General features: G+C 57.4%; 3 protein-coding genes across 3 annotated transcripts; 1 reads left to right on the top strand and 2 right to left on the bottom strand.

The window, feature by feature from the left end:
- Positions 1–1,392: 1,392 nt before the first annotated feature.
- Positions 1,393–3,642, bottom strand: PHYSODRAFT_322598 (hypothetical protein; the record flags this gene model as incomplete). The annotated part of the gene is made up of 1 exon (XM_009517994.1): positions 1,393–3,642. The coding sequence occupies one exon, from the start codon at positions 3,640–3,642 to the stop codon at positions 1,393–1,395; it is 2,250 nt and encodes a 749-aa protein (XP_009516289.1).
- A 2,733-nt stretch (positions 3,643–6,375) lies between these two features.
- PHYSODRAFT_472341 (hypothetical protein) lies at positions 6,376–10,504 on the top strand (the record flags this gene model as incomplete). The annotated part of the gene is made up of 5 exons (XM_009517993.1): positions 6,376–7,079; positions 7,148–7,225; positions 7,296–7,937; positions 8,009–9,893; positions 9,968–10,504. 5 exons carry the CDS (start codon positions 6,376–6,378, stop codon positions 10,502–10,504), a joined length of 3,846 nt encoding a protein of 1,281 aa, XP_009516288.1.
- A 126-nt stretch (positions 10,505–10,630) lies between these two features.
- PHYSODRAFT_476059 (hypothetical protein) lies at positions 10,631–12,298 on the bottom strand (the record flags this gene model as incomplete). The annotated part of the gene is made up of 1 exon (XM_009517992.1): positions 10,631–12,298. One exon carries the CDS (start codon positions 12,296–12,298, stop codon positions 10,631–10,633), a length of 1,668 nt encoding a protein of 555 aa, XP_009516287.1.
- Between the last annotated feature and the right edge of the window lie 143 nt (positions 12,299–12,441).

Here is a 12,441-nt window from a genome sequence, read left to right as displayed (position 1 = left end):
ATGGGGCACGAAGCAACATGAGTCAGCAGTGCCACCGTGCAATCTGATTATGAGAAGCTGGGACAGCAGCCCAAAAAATGAAGTCCACCTCAACAACATTTTGGCCAAATCAGGGAAATGCTCGGGAAATAAAAATCGTATGCATAATGACAGGCCGGAAGATGGCCAAAATTCAGCCATGTCCGATCAAGTCGGCATGATGCACAATGCTCGAAATCGCTCCCGACCGCTGCCGCTCTCGCCCCGCTACTGCCATGCAAATCGTCCCGGTAAGTGTTCGTACAGCAGCACTACAGTACTGACGAGCTCCAACCGATGCAAGCCATTCGCGCCAGTGGTAACTTAGTGTCGCCAACCACACGGTGACGTGCTGACGATCGTAACAGCCCTCTTCACCTCCTGTTAGAATAGCGACGAGGACGCCCATTTCCTCCGGAATTCAACATGCGCGGATAAATGCAGCTCTGCCCAAAGATGCTACACGCACACATGATGCTTTTGGACGGAGGCGAAAAGAGGTTTTTCAAGAGTGAGAGGCACCAATCGGGTTCAAGGTCGTCTTCAACTCTTATCGTGCTCTAGCAGCGCTTAAAGTACACCTGAGACGACCCAGCAACTAGTCGAAGTCGCCCAAGCTCATTCTCAATTCTCCCGTCGCCAAACCAACCAGCTCCAAGTCCTCATCGCCGCGCGAACCCTCCACACCTCACCCAGGGTTCACGCCTAAGGCGTGCCAACGCGCGGCTGCTTCGTAATCTCTTAATGTCAAGTCTTACTTTGATCCCCACATCATGCAGCACGCTCATCCTATTCTATGCCGATGCCACGACCGAAAAGCCATCCACCTCGGAAGCGCATTTCCGCGAAGATAAGCATCCATATCTCCGCTGTGTTCGAGGTTCCTCTCTACAGTAGACTTTGGACAGTATCCCCTTCATGAGGCTAAACGCATCGATGAACATCTTCACACCGATAGCAGGTCGGCGGTCGTTCCGCTCTCCTCACTGCTCGACTTCAACCTTCTGTGGCAAAATCGATCGCGGGATTTATGCCCCCAAACGTGCAGCTTTTGAAAGTGGGGGGGGGGCTTGTGTTGAAGACGCCTTCCGGGCGGAGCTTGTCTGGTCTCGTTCACCTCTCGTTGATCCTTGAATGCACCTCAGCCATGGAACCATCAAAGAACATGAAGCCATGGATGGTGTTGGCTGGTTTTAGAGACTTTCAGGTTGAGGTGCTTTTGGAAAAATCGCCAAGAATACACAGCGAGTCAACCGCTAAGAAGCTGTTTCAACTTCGGTTTTGGCGCTCAAACCCCAAACGTGAAAACATTGGATGGTATTGCTTAAGTCATTGAAAGTATACAACGCTACGCGTAATGCACTTTTCCCTTGCCTAGCTGGCCACCCAGCCCACAGCAACACTACGCAGCAAATCCCCAACATTGGGCACTTCGACTACCTTTGGTCGAAGCGTTTCCAGCGCCTCCTGAGCCAACTGTTTCTGGTCTTCAGTGCCCGTGTTCACGAGCATTTCAAGTAGAGGGATCGCCCCCTCCCTCACGATCGTGTCCCTGTTGTCGTCGCTCACACTCGCCAGCTTCTGGATCGCAACTACAGCGTTTGCCTTCTGCGAGGTCGTCCCAACGTGGAGAAACCTCACCAAAGCCGCTACAACTTTCTCCGACGGGAAGGAATAGTCCTCATCACAGTCGCAGGCGAGACTTCCCAGTGCTCGAACTGCTTGGGCTTGCTGGTCTTCCGTTCCTCCGAGCGCAAGCGCCAGTAGCGGAGTGACCGCTCCCTCCTTCACAATGGCCCATCGGTTTGCGTCGTTGTTCTCGGCCAGGCACGCGAGCGCGTAGGCGGCCCATTGCTTCTGCTCGCTCGTCCCAGCGTGCAGCAGCCCTACCAACGGGGCGATGGCTCCTTCTCGTCCGATCTCGTCTCGATTGCCGTCGTCACTCGCTGCGAGGTTCCCGAGCGTATACGCCGCCTCCTGTTTCTGCGGGTCGGACCCCGTCCGCACGAGCTCCACGAGCGGCAAGATGGCTTCGTCCAGCTCGATCGCCGCCTCGTTATCGCACGCGAGGTTGCCCAACGCGTACGCCGCCCACTGCTTCTGAGCGTCCGTGCCGACCTCCAGCAGCGTCACGAGCGGCTTGATAGCCCCTTCGAGCGTGATTTCGGCTCGGTTGTTGTCGTTGTAGGCGAGGTTCCCGATGGTGTACGCTGCCCACTGCTTCTGGGCGCTGGCCCCCACTCGCAGCAGCTTCACCAGCGGAGCGATAGCTCCTTCTTGGGCGATGGCGACGCGGTTCGCTTCGTTGCTCAGTGACAGAGTCCCCAGGGCGTACACGGCCCATTGGTTCTGAGCATCCGTCACGGCCTTGACGAACGCCACCATGGGAGGGATGGCGCCTTCACGCGCGATCGTGGCGCGGTTCACGTCGTTGTCGGCTGCTAAGTTGCCCAGAGCGTACGCCGCCTCCTGCTTCTGCATGTCCGTGCCGGACCGCAGTAGCGCGACTAACGGGTGTATAGCTTTCTCTCGAGCGATGGCCACGCAGTTATCGTCGTTGTTGCTGGCCAGAGTCCCCAGCGCCTCGGCAGCCCAGAGCTTCTGGTTGACAGTGCCGTGCTCCAAGAGGTTGACGAGCGGCGCCAGCACTCCGACAGTGCGTAGGATCTCCACGTCGCCTCGAGTGGCCATGCACGAGCACAGGATGGCTGCGTCCTCCTTCTCCTGGTCCGTTCCGAGCTTGAGGTCGTGGATCAGCGACTGAATCTGCAGCGGAGCCGCCGGGGGAATGCAGCCGCGCAGTGTCTCGAACTCCATCTCGGGCATCTTGGAGTAGATGAAGGTGAACCAGCTCAGACAGTGCAGAGCGTAGAGCTGCGTGAAGTAGCTCTCGTCTCCGCGCACCAAGCCGGCGAATAGCTGGATCCCGTCGGCCTTGTACACTTGCACTCGGCTGTTGCTGGTCACGCACTTGCGGATGAGCGCCAAGAGCGTCTTGTCCTTGGCTTTCGTTTGATCCGAGCCCAGGGACTCCATGAGCAACGGGACGGACAGACTGTCCACAGCGGGCGAGTGACTCCGCTTGAGCACCGGCTTCTGGGCGACGAGCTCCTTCTCCTCTTGGTCGCTCATGCGCTTCTCCACGAGCCCCAGCAGCGCTGCTTGGACCTGGTCGTGGGTCAGTTTGACGTCCGCGTGCACGTCCTGCAGCTTGGAGAGGAACTTGGCCGCGTTCTTGGCCGCCGACGCGTCGCCGTTCATGACCGTCACGGACGTGGCGAGCCCGAGCATGCGGAAGAGTTGGTCGATCTCGGCCACGATCTCCAGGCGCTCGGCCTCCATGTCGCTGCGCTTGAAGAAGCGCAGGAAGCGGTTCATGTCGTTGTACTTTTGCAGGTACGCGACGAAGTTGGTGACCGCCAGGGCGAACTTCTTGACGGTGGCGGTGCGACGCAGAGTCGCGTTGTCCTGGAGGGGCCCGTTGCGGTTCAATAGCTGGAGCTCGACGTGGATCTCGGTCAGTTGCAGGTACGTCTGCTTGTTGACGCGACGTTGGTGGCGAATGGCTTCTCGCAGCTCGAAGATCTTGACGAGCCCTTGGACCACGTTGATGGCGGTGCACATTGGTGAATCGAGTGAGTGAATGAGTGAATTGAGTCGTTGGAGGTGAGTTTGAGAATGACTTGGGAGTTGAGAGGCATTGTAGTGGAAAACGTTTCGGACTGCGATCGACGCGGATCTCGGTGAGACTTGAGGCGGTTTGACGCACGTGGCTTTGAGGCCGAGCTGGGCTGGGCTGGGTGGACCTGGACACCCTTTCAAGGGCTCAGTTGAGTTGAAATGGAGACTGCCTCGTCCGACATTGACGATCCCGCGCGCTTTGCCTGGAGATCAAAATTTGGAGTGTCGCCTATTTTTCACACCCTCCACGCTCGCTGCTCGGACGGCGCTGCGCTCCACACATTGCTGGCTCAGCGTCGAGTTTGTTGTCGTCAAACTCGAAAAAAATGTGTATTTTATTGCTTTGTGTTGAAATTCCCATAAGCTCGAGCTACAATTGAAGTCTGAATTGGGAATGTTTTCACGGAAATCTGCTCCATGTATACGAGTCATTTTCGTGGTAAAGCTGGATTCGTTTCATACATTTATCGGTGTTTCCCACGTTTTCGAGGAATTTTGCCCCGAGTTGAATTTGCTCGGCTAGGAAGGCTGCAGACTTCGTACAGACCACGCCAGTCAAGCGCAGCAGCCTAGCGACCATAACAGCCTTCATTTCGCATACCCGACCTCGACAGGTAGAACCACTCTCGAGATCACTCGATCGATGAAAGTCGGACCAAGTTGGACTTCGTTGAATCTTAGGCGCTGGAGGCGTGCGGAGACGCACCAAAGCTGGCAATTTCACAGATTAAAACCACTTCTAGCACTTATTCACCGCAACTGGGCCTGCAACTGCCCTCGGTACACGTAGTCACGTTTGTATTCGTGTGTGGCGACCAAGCTCGAGCTGCAACATGCAACAGGCTGCTACTTACTATCTCACGCACTCAGCCCGTCTGAAATGGGCCAAAAGATCCCATTTCGATGATAGCGAGCCATTTCCTGCAGCTGCAGGAAAGTTCTCTCCGAGCAGGAGATTGTGAGAGTGAAGAGGCTGCATGAGTTAGACGTGTGGTTGGGCGCTAAGACTTGAGTTGATGGTGTTGCCAGCAAGCTACCGAGAACGAGCTTGTGCGCCGCTGCTGGCTACGGCGAAACGGCCTCACTCAGACCGAAGTGTGAGCATCAACTAACTATCCGAACGCACTGTACTGCTGGTAGTTCAGCTGACTCATTGCCTATTGTCCACTTCAAGGATCCCAGCCAACATCTACTACACCTCTATACAAGTGTCGCGAATCGCTAGTCGAGACAGTCGGGCATTTCTTTTGTGTTAACTCTGTGGAAATGTCTCGTACATTTTGGGCCTTTGGTTGTTGGTCGTGAATTGCGCTCATTCACCAGCCAATACCTAAGTTACTGTACAATTCGCTTTCCTGCAACCTGTTCGGGGAACACTTCGTTGAAAACGCGTCGTGATTTGTAAGTACTTACAGTACGCCCTAGTGAAAGAGAGCAATTGACTGGCGGAGCGAGGCAACTGCAGTCAAAGATCGCGGTGAGGTTGCGTCGCCCTGAACGCGAGTCTGCTTGAACTCAACGAGTTGCACCACTTTGTGAATGAATCGGTCAAGATGGCCAAAATTGTCATTCCAGGAGTGGTTGGTCCAAGATGCAAGCCTTCTGCTTTTTTGTTTACTTCTGAAAATGGTCAACCATTTCTACGTCTAGCTTTAGCCTAACTACACCCCTTGCGTTGTAGTTTTGAAGTATGTACGACTGGTTCAATCCGATGCTGGCATACCGCTGCGTCTGGATCTGCATCAAGTTCTCTATCCATTCTGCGGGAAACTTTATTTTACGGGCGAGTTCGGTGATCCCGGGAACTATCAAACAGTAAAAAATGTGATTGGTGGGGCGTTTTTCGCAAAATACAGGATCTGCTGGCAGTGCTCACCTCGAACAAGTTGCCTTTTCAACAAGCTCGAGAAATCACTCGCTGCCAGAGCTAGCATCGCACGGAGGCTCATTTTATTATGAAGTAACAAGCAGGCTCGGTATCTAAGGTCTGGTTTCAAACCGCACCCGCTGACCCTATGCAACATCAGTGTGCACATCCGATAAGCGTGGCAACCGCGTGCTCACATTGTGTCTTCCGCCACTCCGCACGCGAGAGTACATGGACACCGCTCGCTACCATCCCGTACTTGGAACCGCCTAAAGGACCTCTTCTCGTCCGAGGGGAATGTTCCCAAACAATGTAGTGAGTCGGGGACGAGGTCCTGATACATGCAGCATCTTCAATACCGGGACGGTGACCAGTTCAACCACTCCATGCCTGCACAACTCAACGCATGTAAGCAGCTAGCCTTCACAAGCAGCTCCGGGGTAATACGGCCTCTTGATCCTGACAAAATTCCCTGAAGTCTGGCCACCTGAATTCTCAAGAAATGCTTCAACTTGGACTTCCAGTACTCGCTTTCCGTGCTCCAAACCATCGTCATCAGCCTGGGGTGCTTCACAGGCAAGCTGTCAAAGATAGTGATCGACAACACAGGCAAAAATCTAACGTTATAATACTCTGTTCCAGTCCTGGGAGACCGACCGATCGAGTCAACGGCTTTTCAAGATCTACGATCCACCACGTGCGACTTTTCATTGCGCGTCCCTCCTGCTGGAGCTGCGCAGCAGACCCGTCACTAGAGCATCGATATCCACGTCCTGTCAAGGCCCAGCGCGGGGACTAATTGATTGCCCATGCGGAGTGTGTTGGCGTGGAGCGACAAAGTGCCCGAGCGCAACGGGGAGAAGTTCGTGGTGCAGGATTTGGCCTTCCGACCGGACGGGACTCAAGTCGTCGCTGCTGTGGGCACCCGCGTGCTGGTGTACGACGCCGTGGACGGCACGTTGCTGCACTCGCTCAAGGGCCACAAGGGGACGGTCTACGCCGTGGACTACTCGCACGACGGCAAGCGGTTCGCCTCGGGTGGGGCGGACAACATCGTCATCATCTGGACGGACAAGGCCGAGGGTATCCTCAAGTACACGCACAACGACAGCATCCAGAAGCTGGCCTACAACCCGCAGTCGCAGTGTCTGGCGAGCTGCACGGCGTCCGACTTCGGGCTCTGGGCCCCGGAGCAAAAGTCCGTGGCCAAGCACAAGGTGGTGGCCAAGATCCTGTCGGCCTGCTGGAGCAAAGACGGCCAGTTGCTGGCCCTCGGTCTGCTCAATGGCAACGTGACCCTGCGCGACAAGCTCGGAGCCGAGAAGAGACTCATCGAGCGCTCGAATGCGCCCGTGTGGGCGTTGGCCTGGAGTCCAGCGCACGAGGATGACTCGACGGATATTCTGGCCGTCGGGTGCTGGGACCGAACCCTCGCGTTCTACACCCCCAGCGGAGTTATGCAAGGCAAAGCGCGCAAACTCGCGTTTAACCCCACGAGTCTCACGTACTTCAGGTTCGGAGGAGGTCTCCGTGTCATTTTATGGTCGATGCGGCTCTAATGTGTTTTGTTTGATGATCTAGCAAGGGAAAGTATCTTCTCGTTGGTGGCAGCAATCGGAAGGCGGGACTCTACACTAAGGACGGCATTTTTCTCGTCGGGTAGGACTCTAGCCAGGGAGATATTAACTGCAAGTGCTGCTAGTCTAAGGTTATTCATTGATTTGTACAGAATTTGCGAGCAGGAGAGTTGGGTTTGGGCGATCAAGGCGCGGCCGAAGACGAATTTCGTGGGCGTGGGGAGTGAGGACGGCACGCTGTCGATGTACTGCCTCGTGTTTGGCACCGTGCACGGCATCTACCAAGAGCGCTACGCCTACCGCGAGCATCTCACGGATGTGATCGTGCAGCACTTGATGACGGAGCAAAAGGTGCGCATCAAGACTCGAGACTGCGTCAAGAAGCTCAGCGTCTACCGCGACCGCCTGGCGGTTCAGCTCTCAGACCGCATTATCATCTACGAGCTTGCTGGCAACGGCACGTCAGCCAACGCCAGCTACGACATGCACTACCGCGTGAAGGAACGCATCACGAAGGACCTCCCCTGCAGCCTTTTGGTCGTCACCAGCCTGCACTTCATCTTGTGCCAGAAGCAGAAGCTGCAGCAGTACGACTTCACGGGCAGGAAGGAGCGGGAGTGGGTGTTGGAGTCGCTGATCCGCTACATCAAAGTCACGGGTGGTGCTCCGGGACGCGAAGGTTTGCTGGTCGGACTGAAGGACGGCTCAGTCTGGCAGATCTTCATCAACAACCCGTTCCCGATCCCCCTCATCCAGCAAAGCAGCCCCATTTCCTGTCTCGATATCAGCGCCAAGTACGTCCCCTCTGCGTGTACTCTCTTGCTAGTAGGCCATCTAACCGTGTTGCTTGTTGTGAACCGTGTAGCCGAGAGAAGTTGGCGGTCGTGGATGACTCGCACAAGTGTCTGGTGTATGACTTGGCCACGAAGCAGCTCTTGTTTGAAGAAGGCGCAACGAACAGCGTGGCTTGGAACACCGAGTGCGAGGATATGCTGTGCTTTGGTGGTAATGGACAGCTGAAGATCCGTGCGGGGCAGTTTCCAGGTCACACGCAGCGGATGCAGGGATTCGTCGTGGGATTTTCAGGCTCGAAGGTCTTCTCACTCAGTGCTTTGAGTGTGCAAACCATCGACGTGCCGCAGTCCGCGCCATTGTATCGATACCTGGAGCAAAATAACTTCGCGGAAGCGTACGCTGTGTCCTGCTTGGGTGTCACGGCGGCAGACTGGAGGTTATTGGCCTGGGAAGCGCTCAAGAGCATGCGCTTCTCAGTTGCACGCAAAGCTTTCATTCGAGTGCGCGACGTGCGCTACATCGAGCTTGTCAACGCCCTGGAACAAACCTGGAAGCAACAATTGCCACAGGCAAGCGAAGGCAGCAACCAGGAAGGCGAAGAAGTCGGCGGTGAAGCTGGTAAGAAGGTCAAAGCACTGCTCCAGGCCGAGATCATGGCGCACCAGGGCAAGTTCCCACTCGCGGCAAAACTGTTCGCAGACTGTGGGGAACCAGCACGCGCGATCAAAATGTTTGCCGACTTGCGGATGTGGGATGAGGCCAAACGCTTTGCCACGGCGCGTCAGGCTGGGGATGTACAGCAACTTGTCCTGGCACAGGCTCGTTGGGCTGAGGATGTTCAGGATTGGCGAGCTGCTGCGGAAATGTACGCAGCCAGTGGGAACTACGTGCGCGCTGGCGAAATTCTGGGAGAGCACGGCTGGCTGGACGAACTCTTGGAGCTCACGCGCAAGCCAGACGCCGCAGCAAGTTCGAGGTTGTTGACTGTCGCCGCGAATTTCTTCTTGAAGGGCGGTCAGTTCGCCAACGCGCGCGATATGTACTTGAAACTAGGAGATCTGGACGCGCTACTGCAGATGCACATCCGACTGCAGGAGTGGGAAGAAGCTGTCCGTTTGGCAGACAGACACCGAGACAGCGTACGCCGACCTGATGAAGTTTTCGTCCCGTACGCACAATGGCTGGTGACACAGGATCGCTTCGACGATGCACTAGAGGCGTACACCCGCGCCCAACGACCAGATCAATGCTGCAAGCTGCTCTGTCAGTTGATTGACAACGCAGTGAGTGAGCGTCGCTTCCGTTCTGCTGCGTATTACCACTGGAGGTTGTCCGAGCAGCAGATGAAGACTATCTTGGACCCGAAACAGGAGACAACGGGAGGCGTGGAGCTCAACGAGGAACAACGCGCCAAACTCGCAGCAGCGATGGAGAACGAGCTGCTGTCGGAGCTCTACTACGCGTACGCCATGATCTACGCCTTCACCGACGAGCCGTTCACCACCCTACTTCCTGAATCACTCTTTCACGCTGCAAGATTCCTTCTCAATAAACTCGCAGCTCGAGGCAGCAATGGTCGAATGGGCGGCAGTAGCAGCACAATCGTTGTGGCACCACCTCCGCCGGGAATCTCCCTCAGCAATATCTACTTCACACTGGGCCACCACGCTCTGCAGCTCGAGAGCTACAAGCTCGCGCGACAAGCGTACGACAAATTGCTGCAGATGAAGCTGCGTTTGGACTGGCAGCCTGTTGTCGAGTGCACCGCCATGACACTGCAAGCGCGACCGTATGCTGACCGGGAAGAGCTGCTGCCTGTGGACTACCGCTCGTCCACCGTAAACCCGCTTCTGAACCCGAACAATACCGGCGACGTCTGCATCAACTCCGGTCACCCGTTTGTCCGCTCTTTCGTGTCATTCGAGAACCTCCCACTCGTGGAGTTCCAGCCAGAGGTAAGCGAACACACATCTCTTCGTGTCGCTATTGCACTGCTCACGTACTAACTTGCTTTGTTCAATGCGTACAGCCTGGGATTTCTGATGATGAGGCTGAGCAGCTTATTTTGACGCACCCGAGCGAGACTGGAGGCAGCAGCAAGCGCACAAGCGGAGGCTGGCGAGAGACCGACTACGGCAACGGATCCCAAAGCATGAAGCTCGACGACGACGACCCAGAGCCCGTCGACGATTCCGCACGAGATGGCGGAGACCTTTTCGAGCAAGCCCTCAACAAGCAAGCCACGTACGGATCCAGCGTCGGCCACCGCTCCGGGGCAGCACAGTACCGCGTGCTTCAGCTGGATGCCCGGACACTGCGCGCACTGCGTCCGAACGAGGTCTTCATCGTGAAATACCCGACGCGGGCCGTGCGTCCAAAGTACTACAAGAACATGATCCCGGAGATCAAGATCCACTTGTCGCCGCACTGCCGCCGGTTTTTCCACGAAGAAGACTTCGAGTTCGAGTACCTCAAGGCCGGCCACTGTCCGTGCTGCCAGGTATCAGAGCTGGCCGCGTTGAATCCGCCGCGCCTGAAGACGACGACCCTGCAGACGCCCTGCTAAACAGATCAAAGCTCAAAAAGTAAGACTCTCATGTAGATGAAATGCAAACTGCCATTACCGAGGAAGATGAGTGAGTACCTTGAGCAAGGTCAGCTAATATAAGTATACCGTCGTCCCAAGCGTGTTCTAAGCCTGAGAGAACGGGTCCGAAGTACGAGGGCGCGGCGAGCGGCCGAAGAAGGGCGAGCGCAGCAGACTGCCGTCCTCGATCTGGTCCCATTGGCGTCGTCGGCCAGATGGGGTCATGAGTCCTTGAGCCGGCGAGCGCACGACTGGCGCGAGGCTGCCAGGCGTGTTGGCACCTTCGGCCATGGCGTACTGCAGCGACTCCTGTTCGACGCCCGTATCACTGTCACTGGCCGCCTCCATCGTCTTCACTGCACGGTCGGCCATCTCGGCCCAGTCCGTGCGGGACAGCACGTACACGAAGATTGAAAGCTTGAGCACCTCCATTGTGCACACGCCGTACCACAGCGCCGAGAAGCCGAAGCCCAGCGTAACACCACCGAAGTACGCAATGGGCAGCTCAATGAACCACACACTGAGCGAGCTCACCCAGGCCGTCACTGAGACCTCGCCCATACCAGCCAGCACCGAGGACACGAGAATCTCCACCGACTCGATCATGTAGCCCGTGATGAAGATCGGCTGGACCAGCATGCAGAGCTGCAGCAGCGCGTCGTCGTTCGTGTACAGGCGGAAGAGCGTCTCGCGCAGCAGGAACGTCAGGATGGCCAGCGTCACGACGGTGCCCACAGTACACACAAAGCCGAGGAAGCCCAGCACGCGCGCGGCCTTGGGGCGGCCCGCGCCCAAGTAGTTGGCCACGCGGATCTGCGTGGCCGAGCCGAAGCCCCAGAACAGCGCCCACAGCAGCGACCACAGGCCGGAGATGACCGCGTTGGCAGCAATAACGTCCGAGCCGAGGCGCGCGGCCACGAGCGTGAGCGCCGAGTTGGCCAGGTTGGAGACCATGCTGTTGGCCGCCACGGGGCCCGCGATGTTGAAGAAGACCTGGAGTCGGTCGGGCGTGAAGGCCTTCAAGTCCCAGCCGCCCCAGGCCTGCAGGTGCATCTTCTTGTACCAGATGCAGTACGAGATGAGCGCGAGGGGCTGGAACCAGGCCGCGATGACCGTGGCCATGGGCGAGCCGTCGAAGCCCAGGCCGCCCCAGCCGAAGGACCCGAAGATGAGCACGTAGTTGGCCGCGCACGCCACGCCGATGGACAGCGTGCCCACGACCGTGACGGGCGACATGATGCCCATGGACTGGAAGTAGAGCCGCACGCACGCGTAGATGAGCGACGGCCAGATGCTCAGCGACAGGATGCGCGCGAACCGCACGCCGAGGCGCACGACCTCCTCGTCGTCCGTGGAAAACTCGAGCAGGTAGCCGATGCTCCAGTACCAGAGCATGACGGGCACCGACAGCACGGACACGACGACGAGCCCGATCTGCAGCCAGATGCCCGTGAGCTCGCCGTTCTTGGCGCCCCAGGCCTGGCCGCAGAGCGTCACGAGCGCCGTGGCGCCCGACCACACGCCGGCCAGCGGCACGTTCGTCCAGGTCGAGGCCAGCGACGCCGCGGCCAGCGAGGCCGTGCCCAGGTGGCCCAGAAACGCGCTGTCCACCGAGATGAGCGCGATGCGCGCGAAGGTCGAGAGCGACACCTGCAGCGCCATCCACGTGAGCCCCCAGAACTCGGCGGCCACGTCCACGTCGGCCTCGGTGGCCAGCGCGTGCTGGCCGCGGGGCTTTTGCTGGCCGTCCAGCAGCGGCGACTTCTCCCCCATTCTGGTGTTGGTCTTGGCTGGTTGGCGGAGAGGGGCTGGTCTTGAGATGGTGTGGCCGGCGCCAAGCAAATTGCGGAATGGGCAGCAAGGAGGGATGCGCTGTGCCGCCGTGGCAGGAGGTCCAAAGGTTCAAAAATGGCGGC

The sequence above is a fragment of the Phytophthora sojae genome (assembly GCF_000149755.1).
Source record: "Phytophthora sojae unplaced genomic scaffold PHYSOscaffold_1, whole genome shotgun sequence".
NCBI lineage: Eukaryota > Oomycota > Peronosporomycetes > Peronosporales > Peronosporaceae > Phytophthora > Phytophthora sojae.
The sequence above is the reverse complement of the archived record's forward strand: the minus strand, read 5'-3'. Positions and strand labels throughout refer to the sequence as shown.